This window comes from Gnatocerus cornutus, chromosome 3 (genome assembly GCF_029298725.1).
Source record: "Gnatocerus cornutus isolate USDA-ARS CGAHR chromosome 3, icGnaCorn1.1, whole genome shotgun sequence".
NCBI lineage: Eukaryota > Metazoa > Arthropoda > Insecta > Coleoptera > Tenebrionidae > Gnatocerus > Gnatocerus cornutus.
The window spans coordinates 18,473,510-18,501,103 of record NC_142235.1 but is presented as its reverse complement, the minus strand read 5'-3'; the positions used below and the strand labels follow the sequence as shown (position 1 = coordinate 18,501,103).

General features: G+C 30.9%; 1 protein-coding gene and 1 non-coding gene across 2 annotated transcripts; both read left to right on the top strand.

Annotated features, from left to right (window-relative positions):
- Positions 1–717: 717 nt before the first annotated feature.
- On the top strand, positions 718–27,594 carry nau (myogenic-determination protein nautilus). The gene is made up of 4 exons (XM_088032719.1): positions 718–1,163; positions 3,238–3,417; positions 14,386–14,461; positions 27,414–27,594. The coding sequence occupies exons 1-4, from the start codon at positions 873–875 to the stop codon at positions 27,506–27,508; spliced, it is 642 nt and encodes a 213-aa protein (XP_087888845.1). The 5' UTR covers positions 718–872; the 3' UTR covers positions 27,509–27,594.
- Positions 3,912–3,995, top strand: TRNAL-UAA (transfer RNA leucine (anticodon UAA)). Its single transcript has one exon. It is a non-coding gene; the product is annotated as a tRNA-Leu (tRNA).

The window sequence follows — 27,594 nt, the reverse complement described above, 5'->3', positions numbered from 1 at the left end:
TTTTAAGTGGCTTGAATGTGATCAACGCGATTTTTTTTAATTAATTTTGTTATCACTTTGAAGGGTCCCGGAAATTGCGCCGGAACCGCAATCTTCCGCCCCCGCTCCCAATCGCCGATTCGAAAACAATACGTCATTTTCCGTACAATCAAGCCGGCCCTGACCTGCCCCAACGCGCCGGAAAGTGCCGAAAGAGTCTCGTTTTGCGTGTCGCCGCATCCCTTGTAGGCCACGACGAGCGCGAATTCGGGTCAAAATAAGGGTGGAGGGTAGCAACCCTTATGGAAACTGGGATGGGGGGGTTGGGGGTCGTTTACTGTCGTGCGTCTTGCGATACTTTTTTGTTTTGTTGTATTTATTTTTATTGGGGATGAAAATGTGGTGTTTGGGGGATAGATGACAAATGGGGGAAACGGGAGGAGAAATTATTAATAAAGCCTGGATGGAACGTGATGTAATTTGGTTAATTGAATTAAACTCGCGGAATTAATTAATTTTAATTGGCGTGCTAAAAAATCTGCTTTCTGGTGTGTGAAAAATCATCATTACTCAACTCTGGGCGTGTCTCGCGCGAGCCTCGCCCCTCCATTGGCTAAGTCAGACACCGTGGGCGTTCCCAAAGCCGTCTCGATCAAAATATTACAAAATTAATTCCCCAGCCAACCTGATAAATCTCTCTAATTTCAACAAATCGCATCAATTTAACACACGCGACCTCCGAAACTCCACTGAATTTCCCTAAAAAAACAACGAATCGCCACGGCCGCCTCCTAGACGAAGACGTCGTGTTTAAGTAGGGAGAGACAAATTTGAAATTTTAGTTTGTAGAAATCCCCCGGACGCGTGTGTGTGATTCGTGTGTGGTAGACGCGATGAACTTCTACCAGAATTTTTACCAAAACCGTTTCTTTTACCACGACGGCAAAAAACTGAAGAATGAAGAAAAAGGTGCAAAGTCGGATACGGGGTACGCGAGTGCGGAAAGTTCGGTGGAAAGTGAGGACGAGAAGGAGTTAAGTCATGTGTTGGAACCGCAGAATAATAATTGTGAAAACGGCCCCAGGAAATGTTTGACGTGGGCCTGTAAAGCGTGCAAGAAGAAGACGGTGGCGATTGACAGGAGGAAGGCCGCGACGCTGAGGGAGAGGAGGAGGCTGCGGAAGGTTAGAAACACACGAAACGTCAGCGAAAAAAATGAAAAATTTATTGGAGAACAATCGAAAAGTGGCTTGAATGTGATCAATCATTACAATTTTTCGATTTTGTTTTGTATTTCTTCATTATTTGTATTCTGTATTTATTTTCTTAAGAATTCTTCGTAATTTTTGTTTTTTTACGTCAAGTTTTTAGAAACTACGCCGTCTTTCTAAAAATAAGCTGACTAGAACTAGCCAATTTTTGAATAAATTTGATTGACAATTGTTATTTCGAATTTGACTGAAAAAAATTGCTCAACTGTTAAAAGGAAGTAGAGCATAAATTTTTAATTTCGACTACCTAAATATAATTTTCAATTTACAAAAAAATAGAACACATTTCATGAATTCGAACGAATGATTAAAAGCAGTACTACCAACCATCATAACAAAACCCCCATAAGTTCTATTTTTACAAGTTGGTAGCACTGCGCAAAATGAAAAGTTCTCAATATGCACTCTATTTGTCGCATTTAAGAAACAGACCCAAAATAGTAATTCTTCTAAATTTCAATATTTTGGCATAAAAACTAGCGAAGTTACGAATTTTTATTCGAAATGATAGAAATTTTTGGTTTGTGCGAAAATGAAAATTTCCAAAACATTTTTTTCTTGCTCTAAAATTTTGAAATTTAGCACACATAAGATACAGAGCTAAACTAGTAACTCCTTCAAATTTCATAATTTTGGAAAAAAAACTGGCCAAGTTATAAAGTTTTATTCAATATGATAGAAATGTTTGGCTTAGGTGAAAATGAAAATTTACAAAAATTCATTTTCTTTTTTAAATTTTTGAAATTTAGCACACTTAAGAAACAGACCCAAAATAGTAATTTCTCCAATATTCATTATTTTGTAGTAAGAAATGGCTAAATATTATGAATGATAGAAGTTTTTGATTTGTGCGAAAATAAAAATTTCTAAAAACTCATTCTAGCTCTAAAATTTTGAAAATTAACACACTTAAGGAACAGACCCAAATTAGTACTTTTTCCAATTTGGAGTAATTTGGAATAAAAACTGGCGAAATTACGAATTTTTATTTAAATAACAGAAATTTTTTGTTTAGGTGAAAATGGAAATTTCCAAAAATTCTCCTTTTTGCTCTAAAATTTTGAAATTTAGCACACTTGATAAACCGATCCAAGTCAATTTCATTATTTAAGAATAAAAACTGGTTAAGTTAGGAATTATTATTCGAAATGCTAGAAATATTTGGTTTGTTCGAAAATGAAAATTTCTTAAAACTCTCTTTCTTGCTCCAAAATTTTTAAATTTAGTACACTTAAGAAACAGACTCAAGATGAGAATTTCTCCAAATTTCATTATTTTGGAGTAAAAACTGGCCAAGTTACGAATTTTTATTCAAAATTATAGAAATTTTTGGTGTGTGCGATACGCAACGGCAAACAAAATATTAAATTCATTGGAAAATAATTGAAAAGTGGCTTGAATGTGATCAATGATTACAATTTTTCGATTTTGTTTTCTATTTCTTCATTATTTGTATTATTTGTTTTCTGTTTTTATTCTATATGTATTCTTTGTTTTTTTTTACATCAAATTTTTGGAAACTACGCCGCCTTTCTATAAATAAGTTGACTAGCACTAGCCAGTTTGAATAAATTTGATTGACAATTATTATTTCGAATTTGACAAAAAAAATTACTGTCAAAAGGGAGCATAAATTTTTAATTTCAACTACCTAAACGTAATTTTCAATTTCCAAAAAAACATTCTATGAATTTGAACGAATGATTAAAAGCAGTACTACCAACCCATCGTAACAGTAAAACCCTCCTAAGTACTATTTTGACAAGTTGGTAGCACTGTCATGTGCACCCGTCGGGAAAGTTCGCTCAAATTCCAAAGCCTACTTCGCCGCCTTTTAACTTATCATTTGTCATTTTCGAGTGACGCTATTGGTCTAACCTCAAACTGTCAGTTAGACAAGCAGAGTTACCAACATACCAACTTTTCCGTTTAATTTCAAAGCTTACTTAGAACTTCGAAGGGAACTTTTGAGCACTTGAACTTTCAGGTGAACGAAGCTTTCGAAGTCCTAAAACGCCGCACATGCAACAACCCCGGCCAGAGGCTCCCCAAAGTGGAAATCCTCCGAAGTGCCATCGAATATATCGAATACCTCGAAGAGATTCTCCAAGGTGCAAAAACGCCGTCCGAAACAGAAAATATCATCTCGTCCAACGCCAATTACGTGGTAAGTCGAACGGAGGGTTGAAGCGAGTCGGACGCCCTTATTTTATTTATGGAAGTCGATTGCTGTTGGAAGCTGTTTTAATTAATGTTTAAGAACAATGAGGCACATATTAAGGGAACAATGGCCCATTCGAGGCTCGAAACATCTTCAGCTACACAGAAAATCGATGCTAGTGGGGGAAGAAAGTGTAATTGTTTGGGGGTTGAAATGAGAGGGAATAAATTTTTGAAGTGTTTAGATGGCGGGATTGTTCGAATTTTAATTAGGAGGGCGACAACCAATTTGGGATGTTCAAAAAATCGCGACTGCTAATACAGCCAGTACAGTGAGGGACCAAAAAAGTGGGATAAGTATGAAAAATGTAAAAGACGGCAAAAATAGCAATTTATCGGTGTGATTGTGTCGATTTCAATTTTTATATTAATTTATGATGAGGTATTCTTTTTGATAATGACGTGTCGTTTAAATATGACAGACAGTAAATTTCATTTCAAGTCAGGTTGGCCGAGCGGTCTAAGGCGCCAGATTTAAGCTCTGGTTCTCGAAAGAGAGCGTGGGTTCGAACCCCACACCTGACATTTTGTTTTTTTTTTCTTTTTTTTTTTTAAATTTGTTAACATTGAAGTGTTCAATTTCGTCAAACAATCATTAGATGTAAATATTTGCGGCATAAATCGTAAAGTAGCTAAACGTTCCTACACATTTTTGGTTTGCACGAATATAAAAAGTTTAAATTTTTTTTTTTGGTCTAAAGTTTTGAAATTTAGCACACTTAAAAAAAAGACTTGAAATTAAAATTCCTACAATTTTCATTATTTTGGAATTAAAACTGGTCAAGTTACGAATTTATAACACACGGTGGAAATTTTTGGTTTGCGCAAAAATAAAAATTTCAAATTTTTTTTTCTTTTGTTCTAGAATTTTGAAATTTAACACAAGTAGAAAACAAATCTGAAGTAGTAACTCCTCAAAATTTCATTGTTTTAGGATTTAAACTGCTCAAATTGCGAATTTTTATACGACATTGTGGTAGTTTTTGATTTGTACACGAAAAAAATAATTTTAAAAACTCTCTTCTTAGCTCTAAAATTTTGACAATTAGCACATTATAGAAACAAATCTGGAATAACAACTCCTCTAAATTTTATGGTTTTTGAATTAAAACTGTCAATTTACGAATTTTTATTCAAATTGATAGAAATTTTTGGTTTGTGCAAAAATGAAAATTTCTAAAAACTCCTTTTCTTGGTCTAAAATTTTAAAATTTAGCACACTTAAAAACAGACTCAAAATAATAATTTCTCTAAATTTTATTAATTTGGTGCTAAAAATGGCCAAATTACGAGTATTTATTCAAAATGATAGAAATTTTTGCTTTGGGCGAAAATCAAAATTTCCAAAAAATCTCGTTCTTGCTTTAAAATTTTGAAAATTAGCACACTTAAGAAACAGACCTAAATTAGTAATCCTTTCAAATTTTATTAATTTGGTGCAAAAACTGGCCAAATTACGAGTATTTATTCAAAAGGACAGAAATTTTTGCTTTGGGCGAAAATCAAAAAATCACTTTCTTGCTCTAAAATTTTGAAATTTAGCACACTTAAAAAACAGACCCTAAAGAGTATTTTCTTTAAATTTTAGTATTTTGGAATACTGGCATGGTTTTATTCAAAACGATAAAAATTTTTGGTTTGTGCGAATATGAAATTTTTTAAAAAATTCTTTTTTTTGCACACTAAAGAAACAGATCCGAAATAGTAATTCCACCAAATTTCATTATTTTGGAATAAAACTGCTCAAGTTACGAATATTTATTCGAAATGGTATAATTTTTTGGTTCGTGTGAAAATGAAAATTTCTAAAAATTCTCATTCCTGCTCTAAAATTTTGAAATTTAGCTCACTTAGGAAACAGACCGAAAAGAGTAATTTTTTAAAATTTCATTATTGTGGAATAAAAACTGACCAAGTTACGAATTTTATTCGTAATGATAGAAATTTTTAGTTTATGCAAAAATGAAAATTTCTAAAAACTCTTTTACTTGCTCTAAAATTTTGAAATTTAGCATACTTAAAAAACAGACCCAAAATAGTAATTTCTCCCAAATTTCATTATTTTGGAATGAAAACTGGTTAAGTCACGAATTTTTAATCATAATGAACAAATTTTTGGTATTTGCAAAAACAAAAATTTCTAAAAACTTCCTTGTTCTAAAACTTTGAAATTTAGCACACTTAAGAAACAGACTCAAAATAATAATTCCTCCAAATTTCATTATTTTGGAGTAAAAACTGGTCAAGTTACGAATTTTTATTCAAAACGATAGAAATTTTTGATTTGAGCAAAAATGAAAATTTTCAAAAATTTTTTTTTTGCTCTAAAATTTTGAAAATTAGCACGCTTAAAGAACATATTTGAAATAATAACTTTTCTAAATTTCATTGTTTTATAATTAAAACTGCCCAAGCTACGAATTTTTTTGCGACACAGTGAAAATTTTGAAAAAAAAATCCAAAAATTCTGTTAGTACGACATGTTTCGTAACTTAGGATTTCACTGTGCTCTTCTGTTTATAATGTTTCACTTTGTAGAAACGTGTGTTTGTAACTGAACAGTGCTACCAACGTAATCAAAAAACCAAATCCCCATTCATCACTTTTTCTTCGTTCTAATTGTTAGACACTTTCGTCACCGCCACTTATGTAACATTGTTTCTTCCACAAACAATAATTGCATGTGAACATTTATAGCGTATCGTATTGTGGCCCAACGTCCCGACACATGGACCGCACATGTTTACTTTTGAATAATATAAATCTCACTCGTAACTTTAATAATGACAATTTTAAGAGCTCGCATGTTTCGACATGGATTTTTATTTTGGTGCTAGCGAGGGGACATTCCCGCCATAATTAATCTTCAGACAAAATCTAATATTTTAAGAGCGCGTCAATTAAACGGCGAATTTATAGACCGTTTCGTAATGCGATGTTGAGAATATTCGTGGATGTCTTCGTTTACGACCACGGATGATATTTTTAGTCAAATTGATTTGATGACGTTATTTCTAGCTTAGTAACGCCACTATTGGTTTTAACCCGCAAACCGCCCTGTATTTGACTATTCATGCTCGTATTATTATTAAACGAGTCCCTGGAACTTTTCTAATTTTAATAAACCGCGCTGTATATTCTTTGGGAACAATAGCTTTCGAGTTATTTGTTTTTCTCTAATTCGCTCTAGTCTTATATTTATAGCTACGTAAATATGCACGTGGCACACAATTAACTCGATTCCGGGTTCGCGCTTTAACCAAATTACGTGCTTTGAGGCTGTCAATGAGTTTTCAAAGGAAGGATATTTGGTTGGGGAATAAAACCGGGAAGAGGGACTCCACATTTCATATATTTTTTTAAATACTCTGGATAGAATCGGTCCTGAAACCGCTCCTTGCGGCACACCGCTCCCTTTCCTCCTGGTGGGTCCTGAGGAACGTCTCCAGCGCGTAATCTCCTTTTAATTTATAATTGCGGTGGCTTAAGCTGAAAGCTATACGAGCCAGTTTACAAAACGAAAACTTTGAAACGTTGACAGCTACTGTAGAGTCAAATGCCAGCTTTATGGCGTTTTAAACACGCGTTGAAATAATGCCAATAACGAAGAATAACGAGCAAGTAATGCATTTTCACTAAGAAATTTCAATTCGGGTAATTTGTAATTACCGAATCGGTGGTATTCATGTGATCGATTGGAGCGGAAAATTGGGTTCACGGGTGGAAGGGCGAGTTAAAGGGTCAAAAATCGAAAGGGAAACAAGAATTAATTATAAAGCGAGCCCTGAATGGACATCGATCGGTAAACAAAAAATTTCGAACAATTAATTATTACTGTTTTTGTTTGGGCAAAAATAAAAATTTCTACAAAATTTATCTCTTGTTCTAAAATTTTGAAATTTGACACATAGAAATAACAGATCTAATATAGTAAGTTCTCAAAATTACATTGTTTTAGAGTCAAAATTGCCGAAATTGCGAAGTTTTATACGACACTCTGAAAATTTTGGAAATTCTATGAAAATAAAAATTTCTAAAAACTCTCTTCTTTGCTCTAAAATTTTGAAATTTTACACATTGTAAAAACAGACCTAAAATAGTAACTTCTTCAAAATTCATGGTTTTAAAATTAAAACTCGGCAAGCTAAATATTTTTCTACAAAATGATTGAAATTTTTGGTTTGTTCAAAAATAAAGATTTCTAAAAAATTTTTCTCTTGTTCTAAAATTTTGAAATTTGCTACACTTAAGAAACGGACCTAAATTAGTAATTTGTCCAAATTTTATTGTTTTGGAATTAAAACCCGGCCAAGTTACGAATTTTTATTTAAAATGATAAACATTTTTGGTTTGGGCCAAAATAAATTTCCAAAAATTCTCTTTCTTGCTCTATAATTTTTAAAATTAGCACACTTAAGAAACAGGCTCTATAGAGTATTTTCTTCAAATTTCATTATATTGGAATAAAAGCTGGCCTAGTTATCAATTTTTATACAAATCGATAGAAATTTTTGGTTTGTTCAAAAATAAAAATTTCTAAAAAATTTTTCTCTTGTTCTAAAATTTTGAAATTTTACACATAGAAATAACAGATCTAAAACAGTAAATCCTCAAAATTACATTGTTTTAGAGTCAAAATTGCCCAAATTGCGAAGCTTTATACGATACTCTGAAAATTTTGTAAATTCGATGAAAATAAAAATTTATAAAAACTCTTCTTTTTTGCTCTAAAATTTTGAAATTTGCTACACTTAAGAAACCGACTTGAATTAGTAATTTGTTCAAATCTTATTGTTTTGGAATAAAACCTGGCCAAGTTACGAATTTTTATTTAAAATGATAAACATTTTTGGTTTGGGCCAAAATAAATTTCCAAAAATTCTCTTTCTTGCTCTATAATTTTTAAAATTAGCACACTTAAGAAACAGGCTCTATAGAGTATTTTCTTCAAATTTCATTATATTGGAATAAAAGCTGGCCTAGTTATCAATTTTTATACAAATCGATAGAAATTTTTGGTTTGTTCAAAAATAAAAATTTCTAAAAAATTTTTCTCTTGTTCTAAAATTTTGAAATTTTACACATAGAAATAACAGATCTAAAACAGTAAATCCTCAAAATTACATTGTTTTAGAGTCAAAATTGCCCAAATTGCGAAGCTTTATACGATACTCTGAAAATTTTGTAAATTCGATGAAAATAAAAATTTATAAAAACTCTTCTTTTTTGCTCTAAAATTTTGAAATTTGCTACACTTAAGAAACCGACTTGAATTAGTAATTTGTTCAAATCTTATTGTTTTGGAATAAAACCTGGCCAAGTTACGAATTTTTATTTAAAATGATAAGCATTTTTGGTTTGAGCGAAAATAAAACTCCAAAAATCCTCTTTCTTGCTCTAAAATTTTTAAGTTTAGCACACTTAAGAAACAGGCTCTATAGAGTATTTTCTTCAAATTTCATTATATTGGAATACAAACTGGCCTAGTTACCAATTTTTATACAAATTGATATAAATTTTTGGTTTGTTCGAAAATGAAAATTTCTAATAACTCTCTTGCTCTAAAATTTTGAAATTTGCTACACTTAAGAAACGGACCCAAAATAGTAATTTCTCCAAATTTCAAAATTTTGTAATAAAAGCTGGCCAAGTTACGAATTTTTATTTAAAATGATAAACATTTTTGGTTTGCGCGAAAATAAATGTCCAAAAATTCTTTTTCTTGCTCTAAAATTTTGAAATTAAGCACACTTAAGAAACAGGCTCTAAAGAGTATTTTTTTCAAATTTCAGTATATTAGAATTAAAACTGTCAATTTACGAATTTTTATTCAAATTGATAGAAATTTTTGGTTTGTTTGAAAATGAAAATTTCTAAAAACTCTCTTTCTTGCTCTAAAATTTTGAAATTGGCTACACTTAAGAAACGGATCCAAAATAGTAATTTCTCCAAATTTCATTGTTTTGGAATAAAAACTGCCTAAGTCACGAATTTTTATTCATAATGATAGAGATTTTTGGTTTGGACGAAAATATAAATTTCTAAAAACTCTCTTTCTTGCTCAAAAATTTAGAAATTTAGCACACATAAAAAACTGACCAAAAACAATAATTTATCTAAAAATCATTATTTTGGAGTAAAAACTGGGCAAATTACAAATATTCATTCAAAATGATAAAAATTTTTGGTTTAGGCGAAAATGAAAATTTAGAAAAATTCTTATTCTTGCTCTAAAATTTTGAAATTTAGCACATTTAAAAAACAGAGTCAAAATAGTAATTCTTTTAAATTTCGTTATTTTGAAATAAAAAATGTTACGAATTTTTAGTCGACACGATTGGAATTTTTGGTTTGTCCGAAAACGAAAATTTCTAAAAACTTTGTTTCTTGCTCTAAAATTGTGAAATTTGCTTCACTTAAAAAACGCACCCAAAATAAAAATTCCTCCAAATTTCATAATTTTGGAATAAAATCTGGCCAAGTTACGAATTTTTATTCAAAATTATAGAAATATTTGGTCAGGATGAAAATAAAAATTTACAAAAATTTTCTTCTTTGCTCTAAAATTTCGAAATTCAGCACACTTAAGAAAAAAGGCCCAAAAGAGTAATTCCTCAAAATTTAATTATTTTGGAGTAAAAACTAGTAAAGTTACGAATTTTTATTCAAAATGATAGAAATTTTTGGTTTGGGTGAAAATGAAAATTTCCAAAAATTTTCTGTCTTGCTCTAAAATTTCGAATTTTAGCACACTTAAGAAAAAGACCCAAAATAGTAATTCCTCTAAATTTCATTATTTTAGAATAAAAACTGACCGAGTTACGCATCTTTATTCGAAACGATAGAAATGTTTGGTTCGTGCGAAAATGAAAGGGAAACAAGAATTAATTATAAAGCGAGCCCTGAATGGCCATCGATCGGTAAACAAAAAATTTCAAACAATAAATTACTAAATAAAAAACTACAAATAAGCCGCGACATATGGAAAAATGCCAGCGGTTAAAAAGAAAAATGAAAAACAAGTTTTATTGCATTCTCAACTTGTGGATGTCTTCATCAAATCAAAAAAAATGAAACGAGGAAAAAATAATTAGCGGAACTAAAGTGGGATTATTTTTATAATTATTGAGGTTGAATCGTAAATTGTCATTGTCGGTTTTACAATCTTTTTGTTTTATCGTTTTGAAAATTGACAATGAAATCTTAATTTACTTTACGAGTGGTACTTGAGATAAATTTAGAATTTTTGTTTGATAAAAAATAAAACTTCTAGGATTTAGGATGACGAGATGTATTTATAATTTGTAAAAGGAATGAAATATAAAAATGTCTTTTAGCATGTTAGATATTTCCGGAGCTGAAAGTTTATTTACTTGTCTCGCACAGTTAAGTTCTTGGCGTAAATTACCACTTTATATCGTAATTTGGTTCAATCTCCTGTTATTAGCACATTCTAATGATTAACTAAATACAAAGCGACCGAATTGTCGTTGCAACTTTGCTAGTTTGATAGTTAACTATGTAAGCCGACTGTGCTTATTTATTATTGTAATAATTTTACTACCTAGATTACAGCAGTTTTGTGCATTTATTTAATATAATTATAAATCTTGAGATATGTATTAAAAAAACATATAATTTATAAATCTGACGTTGGTAAATCGGACATTTTAGAAGCTAGAAACCGAAAAGTTTCAAATTAAAATTTGAACTGCTCAAATTACTAACTATTATATGACACGGTGCAAATTTTTAGTTATGTGGGAAAATAAAAAATTCTAAAAGTTTTCTTTCTTGCTCTAGAATTTTGAAATTTGGTGTAGTAAATAAGCAGTTCTAGTGTAGTAATTCTTCGAAATTTCATTGATTTAAGATGAAAACTACCTAAATCATGAATTTTTATACGAAAAGATAGAGATTTTTGTTTTGCGCGAAAATGAAATTTTCTAAAAGATTTATTTCTCGGTCTAAAATTTTGAAACTTAACACACGTAAGAAATAGATCTAAGGTAATAACTCTTTCAAATTTCATAATTTTAGAATTAAAACTACGCAAATTACGAATTTTTATACGACACGGTAGAAATTTTTGGTTTGTGTAAAAATCAATATTTCTAAAATTTCTCTTTTTTGCTCTAAAATTTTGAAATTTAGTGTTGTCTATGAGGTGTTTTAGAGCAGTAACTTCTTAAAATTGTATTGATTTAGAGTAAAACTTGCCCAAGTTACGAATTTTTAGACAAAAAAAATAGAAATTCTAGGATTTTCTCAAAGTTAAAAGTTCTAAAAATTCTCTTTTTGTACTGTAAAATTTTGAAATTTAGTCTAGTGAATAAACAAGTTCAAAGTAGTAACTCATATAAATTTCATTGATTTATAAATAAAAATGCCCAAGTTACGAATTTTTATACGAAACGGAAAGAATTTTTTGGATTTTGTCAAAATTAAAATTTCTAAAAGTTTTATTTTTTACTCCAAAATTTTAAAATTTAGTGTAGTTAATAAGCTGGTCTCAAGTAGTAACTCCTCAAATTTTCATTAAATTACAATTAAAATTGCTCAAGCGACGAATTTTTATAGAAAAAGGTACAAATTTTTGGATTTTGCCAAAATTAAAAGTTCTAAAAATTCTCGTTTTTACTCTAAATTTTTTAAATTTAGTTTAGCAAATACACAGGTTCAAAGTAGTTACTCCTCGAAATTTCATTGATTTAGAATTAAAATTGCCCAAGTTACCAATTTTTATACAAAACGGAGATAATTTTTTGATTATGCCAAAATTTCTAAAAGTTTTCTCTTTTGCTCCAAAATTTTGAAATTTAGTGTAGTTAATAAGTTGGTCAAAAGAAGTAACTTCTCAAAATTTCATTCATTTAAAATTAAAATTGCCGAAATTATGAACTTTTACACGAACATGTAGAAATTCTTGGATTCTGCCAAAATCAAAATTTCTAAAAAAAATTTTTTTTACATTAAAATTTTGAAATTTAGTGTAGTGAATAAACAGGTCCAAAGTAGTAACTCCTTAAAATTTAATTGATTTACAATTAAAATTGGTCATGTTATGAAATTTGATCCGAAAAGATTTTGGAATTTGTCAAAATTAAAATTTCTAAATATTCTCTTTTTTACTCTAAAATTTTGAAAATTAGCCTAGTGAACAAGTAGGTCCAAAGTAGCAACTCCTATAAATTTTAGTGTTTTAAAGTTAAAACTACCCAAGTTACGAATTTTCCTATGAAAGGGATTTTTTTTTGGATTTTGCGAAAATTAAAATTTCTAAAAGTTTTCACTTTTGCTCCAAAATTTTGAAATTTAGTGTAGTGAATAAGCAAGTCTAAAGTAGTAACTCCTCAAAATTTAATTGATTTAGAATTAAAATTGCTCAAGCGGCGAATTTTTATACAAAAAGATAAAAATTTTTGGATTTTGCCAAAGTCTAAAAATTCTCTTTTTTTACTTTGTAAAATTTTGAAATTTAGTCTAGTGAATAAACAGGCTCAAAGTAGTAACTCATATAAATTTCATTGTTTTAGACTTAAAACTGTTCAAGTAACGAATTTTTATACGAAACGGAGAGAGTTTTAAGGTTTTTTAAAAATTGAAATTTCTGAAAGTTTTTTTTCTTGCTTCAAAATTTCCAAAATTATTGTAATAAATAAACAGGTCTAAAGTAGTAACTCCTTAAAATTTTATTGATTTACAATTAAAGTTGCCCAAATTATAAATTTTTATAAGAAAAGAAAATTTCTTTTCTACTCTAAAATTTTAAAATTTAGTCTAGTAAATAAACAGGTCCAAAGTAGTAACTTCACAAAATTTCATTGATAATTAAAACTGGCAAATTTACGAACTGATAGAAATAAATAAATGATAAAACTCTTCTTTCTCGGTATAAAACTTTGAAATTTAGCTCAAGTAAGAAACAAATCTAGCATAATAACTTCTCCCCAAAATTAATGATTTTTGATCAAAACTACCTAAATTACGAATATTTCTATACGACACGGTAGAAATTCCAAAAATCTCCATAAATCTTAAAATATTTTTTTAGATTCCTTGTAGATTTCTTGTAAATTCCTTCCAGATTATCTCTGGACCCTCTAAAATAGACCCTCCTCCTCAAGCCCCATTTCATCCCGTTTTTCCAAACGCCCCCCTGATTTTTTCGCAATTTTTCCAAATAACCTGTCTCGTAGGCGTAAACGAAAGAATAAAAATCGCTTACACGACATTTCGAGAGTTGTGCCAGATGCCCAGCGTGGTCGTAAATCAATGACGTCCTCCCATGAAAAATTTCTTTCATATTTTTTCATTTGGAGCGATGAGGAAATGTAGATTTTTTACGTTCAAAAGTCCACGCCGCTTGAAGCGGTGCCAAAGGAAAGAAGCGAAACTTTCTGGACAGTCTTTGTGGATCTTTGAGCCATTGCACTGTCTCTCGCATAAATTTGGCTCGCATTAATACTGTTATGAAAACGCTGGAATTTAATCTGAATCTTGTCCGTTAGTTGCGGCTATTAATCCAATGTCTGTCGTGTTCGTTCCAACATCCTGGAATCTCGCCAGACACCGTCCTGAAATTACTGAAAATCGAAACATGTTGTATCACAATCGTACGAGAGTGTTAATTGGAAAACTCAGCTCTCGAAGATTTCCGCCAAAAGCCCAAGCAAATAAACAAAGTAATCTGAGGAATTAACGAGCGAAAAGTGTTACGAAAGAAGAGAAGAGTTGATTCTTTTTGGCGGTCGTTCAATAGTTTCATTGTTCTAAAATAAACCGAGTTATAAAATGAATTCGTAAAGAAAAATGACGAGTCTTGTTCTTTGAGGCTCACATCTATCATTCGTGACGGGACAATCCCGGAGAAAATTGCTACGATTCTGGTTTTTTTAGTTTGTTTGGTTTTCAGAATTGCTCGTCGGCGCAGTTCGTGGCGGATCGGCTGCAGCAGTTCGGGGAGACGAGGTATCCGCAAGCTAATTCAGGTAAGAAAAAAAAAACACTTTTTTGGACTAGTACTATAAGATTACTCTAATGGATTTAGATTTTTTTTGGTTTGAGCGAAAATGAAAATTTCTAAAAAAATGTTGCGCTACAATTTTGCAATGTGGAGGAGTAAATACACGACTCCAAAATATTTTGCAACTTCTTCAAATTGCAAAAGTTTAGCACAAAAGACACAAATTTTAGGAATTTTCATTTCAAATACGAAGCAAAAATTTTTGGAATCTAGCAATAAAATTTGTAATTTTGGTAATTTTAGTGCTACGGCTATAAAATTTTAGGAAGTTGTTATTTATGAGTCGTCTATTAACTTCTCCAAATTGTAAAATTGTAGCTTAAAAGACACACATTTTAGAAATTTTCACTTCGAAAACGAACCAAAAAATTTCAAAACCCATCAATCAAATTCGTAGTTTTGGTAATTTTAGCGCTTTTGCGATGAAGTTTGGGGAAACTAATATTTTTGAGTTGTGTATTAACTCTACCAAATTGCAAAACTGTAGCGCAAAAGACACACATTTTAGAAATTTTTATTTCGAAGACGAGCGAAAAATTTTTGAAATCCAACAATAAAATTCTTAGTTTTGGTAATTTTGGTGGTACGGCTATGAAATTTAGAGAAGTTGCTATTTAGGAGTCGTCTATTAACTTCTCCAAATTACAAAGTTGTAGCGCAAAAGACACAAGTTTTAGAAATTTTTATTTCAAATACGAAGCAAAAATTTTTTAAATCTACCAATAAAATTCGTAATTTTGATATTTTGGTGCTACGGCTATAAAATTTTAGGTAGTTGCTACTTATGAGTCGTCTATTAACTCCTCCAAATTGTAAAACTAGAGCGCAGAAGACTCAAATTTTAGAAATTTTTATTTCGAAGGCCAGGCAAACATTTTCGAAATTTACCAATAATATGTCTATTAGTAATTTTAGTGCTCCGCTATGAAATTTGGGGAAGTTACTATTTATGAGTTGTCTATTAACTTCTTCAAATTGCAAAATTGTAGCACAAAAAACACAAATTTTAGAAATTTTCATTTCAAAGACGAAGCAAAAATTACGAAATTCAGCAATAAAAGTCGTAGTTTTGGTAATTTTAGTGCTACAGCTATAAAATGTAGGGAATTTACTATTTCTGAGTTGTCTATTAACTCCTCTAATTTGCAAAATTGTAGCGCAAAAGACACAAATTTTAGAAATTTTCATTTCGAAGACGATCAAAAAATTTTTCAAATCCAACAATAAAATTCTTAGTTTTGGTAATTTTGGTGGTACGGCTATGAAATTTAGAGAAGTTGCTATTTAGGAGTCGTCTATTAACTTCTCCAAATTACAAAGTTGTAGCGCAAAAGACACAAGTTTTAGAAATTTTTATTTCAAATACGAAGCAAAAATTTTTTAAATCTACCAATAAAATTCGTAATTTTGATAATTTTGGTGCTACGGCTATAAAATTTTAGGAAGTTGCTACTTATGAGTCGTCTATTAACTCCTCCAAATTGTAAAACTATAGCGCAGAAGACAAAAATTTTAAAAAATTTATTTTAAATACGAAGCAAAAATTTCCGAAATCGACCAATAAAATTCGTAGTTTTGGTAATTTTAGTGCTACGGCTATGAAATTTAGGGAAGTTACTATTTTTGATTCGTGTATTAACTCTACTAAATTGCAAAAATGTAGCGCAAAAGACACACATTTTAGAAATTTTCATTTCAAAGACGAAGCAAAGATTACGAAATTCACCAATAAATGTCGTAGTTTTAGTAATTTTAGTGCTACGGCTATAAAATGTAGGGAATTTACTATTTTTGAGTCGTCTATTAACTCCTCTACTTTGCAAAATTGTAGCGCAAACGACATAAATTTTAGAAATTTTCATTTCGAAGACGAACAAAAAATTTTTGCAATCCAACAATAAAATTTTTAGTTCTGGTAATTTTCGTGCTACGGTTATTAAATTTAGAGAAGTTGCTATTTAGGAGTCGTCTATTAACTGCTCCAAATTGCAAAATTGTAGCGCAAAAGACACAAATTTTAGAAATTTTTGTTTCGAAGACGAGGCAAAAATTTTCGAAATTCACCAATAATATTCCTATTGGTAATTTTAGAGCTACGGCTATGAAATTTAGGAAAGTTGCTACTTAGGAGTCGTCTATTAATTTTTCCAAATTGTAAAATTGTAGCTTAAAAGACACCCATTTTAGAAATTTTTATTTCGAAGACGAACCAAAAATTTTTGAAATCCAACAATAAAATTTTTAGTTTTGGTAATTGTGGTGCTACGGTTATGAAATTTAGATAAGTTGCTATTTAGGAGTTGTCTATTAACTCCTCCAAATTACAAAATTGTAGCGCAAAAGACACAAGTTTTAGAAATTTTCATTTCAAATACGAAGCAAAAATTTTTGGAATCTACCAATAAAATTTGTAATTTTGGTAATTTTAGTGCTACGGTTATAAAATTTTAGGAAGTTGTTATTTATGAGTCGTCTATTAACTTCTCCAAATTATAAAATTGTAGCTTAAAAGACACACATTTTAGAAATTTTCACTTCGAAAACGAACCAAAAAATTTCAAAACCCATCAATCAAATTTGTAGTTTTGGTAATTTTAGCGTTTTTGCGATGAAGTTTGGGGAAACTAATATCTTTGAGTTGTGTATTAACTCTACCAAATTTCAAAACTGTAGCGCAAAAGACACACATTTTAGAAATTTTTATTTCAAATACGAAGCAAAAATTTTCGACATCTTCCAATAAAATTCGTAATTTTGGTAATTTTAGTGCTACGGCTATAAAATTTTGGGGAGTTGCTATTTATTATTGGTTTTTGTAAAAATAAAAATAAAAAAAAAATAAAAAAATGTTTGCTCTAAAATTTTGAGATTTAGCACACATAAGAAATAGATTTCTTAAAATTTTATTGTTTTAGAATTAAAATTGTCCAAATTACGAATTTTTATACGACATGATGAAAATCTTTGGTTTGTGCGAAAATGAAAATTTCTTGTTTAAAAATTTTGAAATTAAGCACAGCAAATAAGCGGGTCCAAAGTAGTAACTCCATTAAATTTCACAGTTTTTGAATGAAAATTGACCAAGTTAAGAATTTTTTAGAACATGGTGGAAACTTTTGGTTTGCTTGGTTTGTTAATTTGACCGTAAAATTCTGTTTTTGCGCCCAAAACTGTTTTCTTTGAAAATTACAAATCGCCAACATGAAAAGACACGCGTTTTTATTACTGTAAAGATTCGATATCTAAATTGCCTCGTTTAGCAAGTTTAGCAGTTTCAGACCTCGATATGTAATATATTGCTTCTAGACCATAAATCAACGAAAGAAACTTTTGTTAGAGGACCATAAAAACACTTTCATTGGGAGATTTTTCTCCGTTTCTCTTTAAAATATAAAATGCGAAATTTTAATTATCCAAAATTTTAAACAAACAAGTTTTTTATGCTCTAAAATTCGGAGATTTCTGGCAACCTAACAGCGAGTTTTTTTAGGAATGCACTTAACGATTCGAGTCAAATAGCATTTTGGCTACTGTCGACTATTTAACTATCAACATGTCATACTGAAAGTATAAACGTCATATTTATTGCGCTATGGTTATGACTTTTCGAGTTGGCCCCATTTAATATCTTACGATCAATTTAAACTCAAAGTTAAAGAAACTAAGTAATTTGAGACGTAACCTCGTATCAAAGTCGCAGTGCTGCCAACAGATTTCCAATTTCAGAGCCTGTTGACACTTTCCCACCTCAATCATAAAACCGTGTCAATAAATCAACGATTTCGGTCGTGACAAAAGCAATTCGTTCGCCTTCTTCGAAAATCCATTACACCCCTATAAATTTATTCCCTCCGCATCGTACATTTCTGTTTGTTCAACCCGCGCACTTTTCTGAATAGGCCCCTCTATAAAACCCAAAACAGATTCCTCATCTATCAAAAAACGGCGCAAAAAGTAGAATTTGCCAGGTTCGCAACTATCCATCAAACTCCACTTCTTGTATCGTTGAATTTATCGGCCGCAAACACGGCATTAAATCACATTTCGTCGCACATACAACGGTAATAATAGTATTACATCCATCTGGCCCATCTACTTTATTTATTCGCCGTCTGCTACTTGGCTAAAGTATATAAAGCCCTCCATAGATCATACAGCCTCTTTGTAGATCGTTGGAGAGACAGGACCGCATTCGAAGTAATTACAGCGCACGCGAAACACAATAGCCACGCTAACCCAATTCCCAGACCGGAAATGGAATTCCGGTCCTGGAAAACAGCTTTGGATTTTTTCCCGAGTTGGCAGCTCTGCCATGTGACATTTCGTAGCTTGAAGTGTCCTAATTTTCGCCGCTGCCAACCTCCGATCGATGAAATCTCCACGAACCCTTTAAAAGCCACTTAATCACCGCTTAAAGTTGACATTCGATCAATCTCTGCTAACTTTCGACCTTTTTTTGTCCAGAATCACAACAGACTCGATTACGTTTTTGCAGTTTTTCTCCACCTGTTTTTTCTTGAGTTCGCATCTGTTCTCGTTTCTTTTTCACTTCTCGTATCAATAATTCACGCTGATTAGTTTTTGGCACGGAATCGGGAATAATTAGATGGGCGGTGATGATTTTTTGAATTGCGCTTTGTCTCGTCATAAATCAGGTCTTTCAGCGAGTGTGGGATTAAAAGAAGATGATAACAAGTCGAAGTTTTAAAATTACAAAACGAACATGTGTTGGTCGCGAGGGATAGATGTCGAGGGAGATTTATTTCGATGCGCGGAATTTAATGAGAGACGGAGGTTTTTAATGAGAAATGAAGCTGATTTTTAGATACGGTTAAAAGTGTTTTAAAAATTCGCTTTCTTAATCTAGAAGTTTGAAATTTAGCACACGTAAGAAACAGATCTTTGATAATAACTTGTCCAAATTTCGTAGCGGTAGCACTAAAATTACCAAAACTACGAATTTTATTGGTGGATTTTGACAAATTTTTGTTTGTCTTCTAAAATTCCGGTCTATTGAGCTACAATTTTGCAATTTGGTAGAGTTAATAGACGACTCAGGAATAGTAACTTCTCTAAATTTTATTGTAGCATTAAAATTACCAAAAATTGAATTTTATTGATGAATTTTGAACATTTTTGCTTTGTGTTCAAAATGAAAATTTTTAAAATTTGTCTCTTTCGCGCTACAATTTTACATTTTAAATGAGTTAATAGACGACTCATAAATAGCAACTTCTATGAATTTTATAGTCGTAGCACTAAAATTACCAAAACTAGAAATTTTATTGGTGGATTTCAAAAATTTTTGCTTTGTCTTCAAAATGAAAATTTCTAAAATTTGTGTTTTTTGAGCTATAATTTTGCAATTTGGATGACTTACCGAACGTTTTGAAAATAGTAACTTCTCTAGATTTCATAGTCGTAGCACTAACGGGACCAACATTACGAATTTTTAAGGTGAATTTCGAAAATTTTTGGATCGTCTTTGAAATAAAACTTTTTAAAATTTGTATTTTTGAGCTATAATTTTGCAATTTAGAGGAGTCGTCTTTAAAATAGTAACTTTTCTATATTTTATAGCCGTAGCACTAAAATTACAAAAACAACGAATTTTATTGTTGGATTTCGAAAATTTTTGCTTTGTCTTCAAAATAAAAATTTCTAAAATTTGTATTTTTGAGCTATAATTTTGCAATTTGGAGGAGTTAATAATTCAGGTCTCTAAAATAGTTTTCCTAATTTTATTAAATCAAAATTTTATCAAATTTTATTCGTGGATTTCCAAAATTTTTGCCTAGTCTTCGAAATAAAAATTTCTAAAATTTATATTTTTTGAGCTATAATTTTACAATTTGGAGGAGTTAATACACGTCTCTAAAATAGTAACTTCTTAAAATTTCATAGCCGTAGCACTAAAATTACCAAAACTACGAATTTTATTGGTCGATTTCGGAAATATTTTTGCTTCGTATTTAAAATAAAATTTTTAAAATTTGTGTCTTCTGCGCTATAGTTTTACAATTTGGAGGAGTTAATAGACGACTCATAAATAGCAACTTCCTAAAATTTCATAGCCGTAGCACTAAAATTACCAAAATTACGAATTTTATTGGTAGATTTAAAAAAAATTTGCTTCGTCTTCGAAATAAAATTTCTAAAATTTGTGTTTTTTGAGCTACAATTTTACAATTTAGAGGAGTTATTAGACGACTCATAAATAGCAACTTTCCTAAATTTCAAAGTCGTAGCACTAGAATTTCCAAAATTACGAATGTTATTGGTGGATTTTGAAAAATTTTGGTTCGTTTTCGAAACGAAAATTTAAGAAATTTTTGTCTTTTGAGCTACAATTTTGCAATTTGGAGGAGTCATACACGTCTCTAAAATGGTAACTTCTTTAAATTTCATAGCCGTAGCACTTAAAATTACCAAAACTACGAATTTTATTGGTGGATTTCAAAAAATTTTAGTTTATCTTCGAAATAAAATTTCTAAAATTTGTGTCTTTTGAGCTACAATTTTGCAATTTAGAGAAATTAATAAACGACCCAGAAGTAGTAACTTTCCTAAATTTCATAGCCGTAGCTCAAAAGTTACTAAAACTACGAATTTTATTGGTGGATTTCGAAAATTTTTTGTTTGTCTTCGAAATAACACTTTTTAAAAATTTGTATTTTTTGCGCTACAATTTTGCAATTTGAAAAAGTTAATACTCGTCTCTAAAATAGTAACTTTTCCAAATTTTATAGCCGTAGCACTAAAATTACCAAAACTACGAATTTTGTTGGTGGATTTCGAAAATTTTTGCCTTGTCTTCGAAATAAAAATTTCTAAAATTTGTTTTTTTGTGCTACAATTTTGCAATTTGGAGGAGTTAATAGACGACTCAGATATAGTAAGTAACTTCCTTAAATTTCATAGCTGTAGCACTAAAATTACTAAAACTACGAATTTTATTGTTGGATTTCGAAAATTTTTGCTTTGTCTTCAAAAAAAAAATTTTTAAAATTTGTGTTTCTGAGCTATAATTTTGCAATTTGGAGGAGTTAATAATACAGGTCTCTAAAATAGTTAGTTTGCCTAATTTTATTAAAACCACATTTTTCCAAAACTACAAATTTTATTCGTGGATTTCCAAAATTTTTGCCTCGTCTTCGAAATAAAAATTTCTAAAATTTGTATCTTTTGAGCTATAATTTTGCAATTTGGAGGAGTTAATACACGTCTCTAAAATAGTAACTTCTTAAAATTTCATAGCTGTAGCACTTAAAATTACCAAAAGGACGAATTTTATTGTAAGATTTCAAAATATTTTAGTTCGTCTTCGAAATAAAATTTCTAAAATTTGTGTTTTTTGAGCTACAATTTTACAATTTAGAGGAGTTATTAGACGACTCATAAGTAACAACTTTCCTAAATTTCAAAGTCGCAGCACTAAAATTTCCAAAATTACGAATGTTATTGGTGGATTTTGAAAAATTTTGGTTTGTCTTCGAAATGAAAATTTCAGAAATTTTTGTCTTTTGAGCTACAATTTTGCAATTTAGAGGAGTTAATACACGTCTCTAAAATAGTAACTTCTTTAAATTTCATAGCCGTACCACTTAAAATTACCAATACTACGAATTTTATTGGTGGATTTCGAAAAATTTTAGTTCATCTTCGAAATAAAATTTCTAAAATTTGTGTCTTTTGAGCTACAATTTTTCAATTTGGAGGAGTTAATAGACGACTCATAAATAGAAACTTTTCTAAATTTCATAGTCGTAGCACTAAAATTGCCAAAATTACGAATATTATTGATGGATTCCGAAAATTTTTACTTTCTGTTCGAAATTAAAATTCCTAAAACTTGTGTCTTTCGGGATACAATTTTGTAATTTGGTAGAGTTGATTCACGGCTCAAAAATAGTAATTTGCAGAACGAAATGTAGCACGAAAATTACCATAACTACGAATTTTATAGGAGGATTTTAAAAATTTTAGCCAAGTTTTGGAAATGAAAATTTCTAAAATTTGTGTTTTTTGCTCAATAATTCTGCAATTTGACGGAGTTAACATACGACTCAAACTTAGTAGTTTCCACAAATTTCATAGTTGTGGCACTAAAATCACCAAAATTACGAATTTTAGACAAGGCCAGAAATTTTGTTTGTCTTCGAAAATAAAAATTTCTAAAATTAGTGTCTTTCGCTCAACAATTCTGCAATTTGGTGGATCTAATACACACACGACTCAAAAACAGTAACTTCCCCAAATTTCATAGCTCTAGCACGAAAATCCCCAAAATTACGAATTTTATTGGAGGACCTAATCCAAAGAAATTAGTAAATTTCTCTCCAATCTGTTTTTTCTTGCCCCCCATCAAAATAAACTCTTGCACTTTTGGTCGAAAGCCGGCGCTTTTAGCTCTCAAGTGTGATTTCCCGGGTACTAAAATAACTGTTGACAGGTACTTTGTCTGCATAAGTGGCGGCGTTCCCACCACCCTCTTCTCTCTCTCGAGACCGATCCGATTTTTACAACATCCGCTACCTTTAAGTATATTTAGGCGTATTAAATATTCCCTTTCAAGATTTATATGTTTATAAACACCCCCGACACGTGACATATTTTAACTTTTAAGACGCCATCTTTAAACATGCGACACTTTTTTATATAAAATTGGGACGAGGATTTTGGAAACGATAGATTCGAACGGAAACTCGATAAATCCCAGGAATTCGTCCGGAATCACGAACGGTTAAAATTAGAATTGAATAAATGTGGAGGAAAAAAAAGGGAGATCTGTTCCGGGTCATGGGATAAAGTTTATCGGGTGAGAAAAAATGACAATTTCTGGCGCGAGTTGGCCGACGTTCATACGTTCAATAAAATTAATTGTTACAAGACTGAATTAAGATTTTCGAGTATTTTAGGCTCAAGAGCTCTAGATACTTTATCCGCATTCTAAACATCCATAATTTCTCAACAGAGTCGCCCCTGGAGAAAAATAGATCAAATTAAACGGCAATAGGTGATAATAAAACACAAGAAAAAAATTAATCATCTCTCCAGACTCCCGTCTTTCCAATTTTTTTTTCTTTATTATCGTGCGTGTTTTGTTTCCACTCGTTTCTTTTTTCGCCCAGACATCAATAAACTCCGAAGAAAATCTCCTCCTTTCGCGTTATAAAGATGTCAAAGGATAAATGGACTTCCATTAAGAGTTTACGACTGTTGTTAAATACCAGAGATAATCACCGATGTAGAATTTACGCCGGAATTAACACAGCAACGGCGAGAAACCGGGGGCTGTAAAAATTATTTTTGGTCGCACTGAAATACGAAAAAACGGGCTTTTCCGTACCGAGGATGGTTTATTCATGCGGCCAAACCCCGGAATGATCGATCGGGGTTACAAATTGTTTTGTTCCATAGAGTTTTGAATGAATCTGCAGTTTATAAAGACAATTTAAACAAAGTAAAAAATATAAATAATCCTACCAAAAACTGAAGGAATAAATACATTTTTGTGTGGACTAGTCGTTGCTTTAATTTATTTTTTATTAGATAAAACAAACTTTTAATTGTTGTGTTTCACCAATGCGTTTGATTAGCTGTCATGGCAGCTTTTTTGGATTGTTTCTTCCTTGTATTTCGGGTAACTGAATTTGAGCAACCAAATTAATTGAAATTATTCTTCTGAAAACACTTATTGACTGCCAAATAATAAAATTATAGCATAGAAAGTTGACGTTTTTTGCATAAAATTTAAAAATTAAAAAAAACCTAAAACTTCAAGAAGATTGTAATAAATTGACTTAAGAACCTAAAAATGTATTTTTTAATTAGGTAACACAAAGTTTTATTAGTTGTCATGGTAATTTTTTTGAATTGAGTCCGAAAAAGTGTCGTTTTACGGACTTAAATGAGTCCGTAAAATAGCTGCTTTTGGAAGCGTATACTAAAAAAGATTTTTCTGCATCTATTTAAGAATCTGAGGATTTTCTAACATTTCCGAGGCTCTAAAAATATTTAGTACTAATAAAAAAGTATCTTTTTTCGATTTTTATTTTTTCCGGCACTTGCCATACAGGGTGGCTGAAAAAATATGATAAATAAGTTATTTAACTTATTTTAGCTACGCTTAGTTATGTGATAACTTCTTAGGCCTCTAAAAATGTAAAATCACTAAATTTTATAAACTTAAATAAGACAGAAGAAACGAATTTTAGAAAATTTTATTTTTACGAACTTTTTTACTCTAATTCTGCTAATTGTACTCCTAGAACATTCAAATGTATGGAGATTATTCTTTTAAATTGGCTTATTAAGGGTGCTAATTTTCAAAATTTTAGAACAGAAGAGACAAATTTTAGAAATTTCAATTTTTATGACTAGTCAGAAATTTCGAAAATTTTGTTTCTTCTTTATAATTCGGCTAACTGAATTTGAGCAACCAAATTAATTGAAATTATTCTTCTGAAAACACTTATTGACTGTGCCAAATAATAAAATTATAGCATGAAAGTTGACGTTTTTGGCATAAAATTTAAAAATTAAAAAAAACCTAAAACTTCAAGAAAATTGTATTAAATTGACTTAAAAACCTAAAAATGTATTTTTTAATTAGGTAACGAAGCTTTTTTAGTTGTCATGATATTTTTTTTGCATTGAGTCCGAAAAAGTGTCATTTTTATGAACTTAAATGTGTCCGTAAAATAGCTATTTTTGGGAGCGTTCACTAAAAAGTTTTTCTACCTCTGAGCTTTCCACATCTAAAAATCTAAGAACTTTTTAACATTTCCGAGGATTTTGGGATTGAGTCCGAAAAGCTCTCATTTTATGGACTTAAATGAGTCCGTAAAAAGCTGTTTTTGGGAGCGTATACTAAAAATGATTTTTCTGCCTCTGAACCTCCTGAATCTATAAAAATGTGAAGATTTTCTAACATTTTCGAGGCTCTTTGGGATTGAGTCTGAAAAAATTACATTTTATTGACTTAAATGAGTCCGTAAAGTAGCTTTTTTTTAAGCGTATTTTAATAAAGGTTTTTCTGATTCTGAGCTTTCCGTATCTAAAAATCTTACGATCTTCTAATGTCTCCGAGGCTTTATTATTATTTTTAGTAGAATAAAAAATTATTTTTTTTTTTCGATTTTTATTTATTTTATCACTTGTCATAACATGGTGGCTGAAACATCAAATTTATTGAGATTATCCGTGTGAAGATACTTATTAACTATACCAAATTATAAAATTCTAGCACAGAAAATTGGCGTTTTTTGTGTAAAATTCTGAATCCTGATAAAAAAAAGTACCGAACGCGTAGAAAAATGTGTTATTCGATCAACTGAAGTTGTTAAATTGTTTACTATGTTTTGTTACTCGTCATGGTAAATTTTTGGAATTGAGTCCAATAAAGACTCATTTTCGGGACTTAAATGAGTCCGCAAATAGCAATTTTTGGGAGCGAATACAAAAAACTTTTATAAACTGTAAAACTAATAAAAATTACGGTTCTGCTTATAACCTTGGAATTCGTTTTATTTAGCGTTAAAATTTCGTACGCCAATCGAAATAACACGAAAACATAATCCCCAATAATCCTCCCATTCTCTTTCCATAATATCGATGACAACCCGTCTCCATCCATAACACCACATCATCTTCTTCCCTTATTTTTACCATTGTTTACTTCAGCAAAGATCAATAAACCACCCCCCGATAAAAATCAGCAATTTCGACGAAAACATCAGCATAAATAAAATCGTTTTTTCTCCCAACTGGAAATACATCATCCAACTTTCGCCTGTTTACGAAGACAACATCACTTATTTTAAAAGATTCCAGATGTGTGGTGGCTCTAATGCCTAAATCGTGTCTAAAGACCGATTTCGTCGGCTCAGTCAAAATACCACCGAAATAGACAAATTGCCCAGATATGCTTAAGTGGAGTGGATACAAGAACAAGATCCGCCTCTTGTATTTCCGGCCGGTGAAAACAGTTTCGGAGTCGGCGAGAGGGAAAGAAACGTACGTCCGTTATTAACCCTTTTTGTTGCGTTGAAATGACAGTTGTGAGATAAGTGAGGTTAAAAGACAAATATCGCCGTCCGAGCTCTCGTTCAATTAATTTCATTGGCCGGTTTTTTTTCTTTCCCAGCCTACTTTTTTTTATTTATTTTCTAGATTTCTAATGACTTCTCAGCGCCAACATTAAAAATAAACGTAAACGAATCGACCGATTATCTCAGTAAAAAATCATGTTGACACGTCAAAAGTTGTTGAAAAAAATCGCGACGTCCATAACTTGCCGAAAAGTCATAAAATGGAGCGAATTATAGTCAGTATATGTCACACGAGCGTGAAAAAATAAAAACGCACGTCTATCGTCTGTTATTCAAATAGTTGTTAAAGTCAGTGGCGTCCAAAAATACATATCAACGAGTAAAACGATATTTTATAGATATAAATAAACCCAACTTTGTAAATTGTATCATTACAAGATCTGGCCTGTCAAAGCCATCTAGATGGCGGCTGGACGCTTTTAGACCTTAGCTTGGGAGCGGGCAGAACGGAGCGGCACAACGAGAAAGTAAAACCGAACAAATGCTCCATATTAAAGGGAGCGAAGCCCAAAATTTCACAAAAATCTATTTTTTTTCAATTTTATAGACTTTTTTCTGTGTACAAAGAAATTTGGGCCCATTTCGGTCAATCCCCCTCTGTTTGCACAGTGCCGCTCCTTTTACACCGCCACCAGACTACTGATTTATGCGAACTATTAAAATAATGAGGTATAAAAATAAATACGAAGATACACAAAGTTCAGGTGTTATTTGAAATAGTACAAAGTGAAATGATTTGTAAAGCCGCCATTACTTGGGTGGTACAACATGGCGGTCGTTACTCATCCTCCATTTTTTTTTCAGGTTTTGACGTTGGCACCACTGCCTCCAGCCTCGACTGTCTTAACCTCATTGTCCAAAGCATAACCAATAAGAAGGCGGAGAGCGAGCCCACGTGACGTGATGTCATTCATCACGTGACTATTTATTTACGCTGCGAGTACAATAATATAATATTTTTAAAATAAAGTGATTTTAAGGAAAA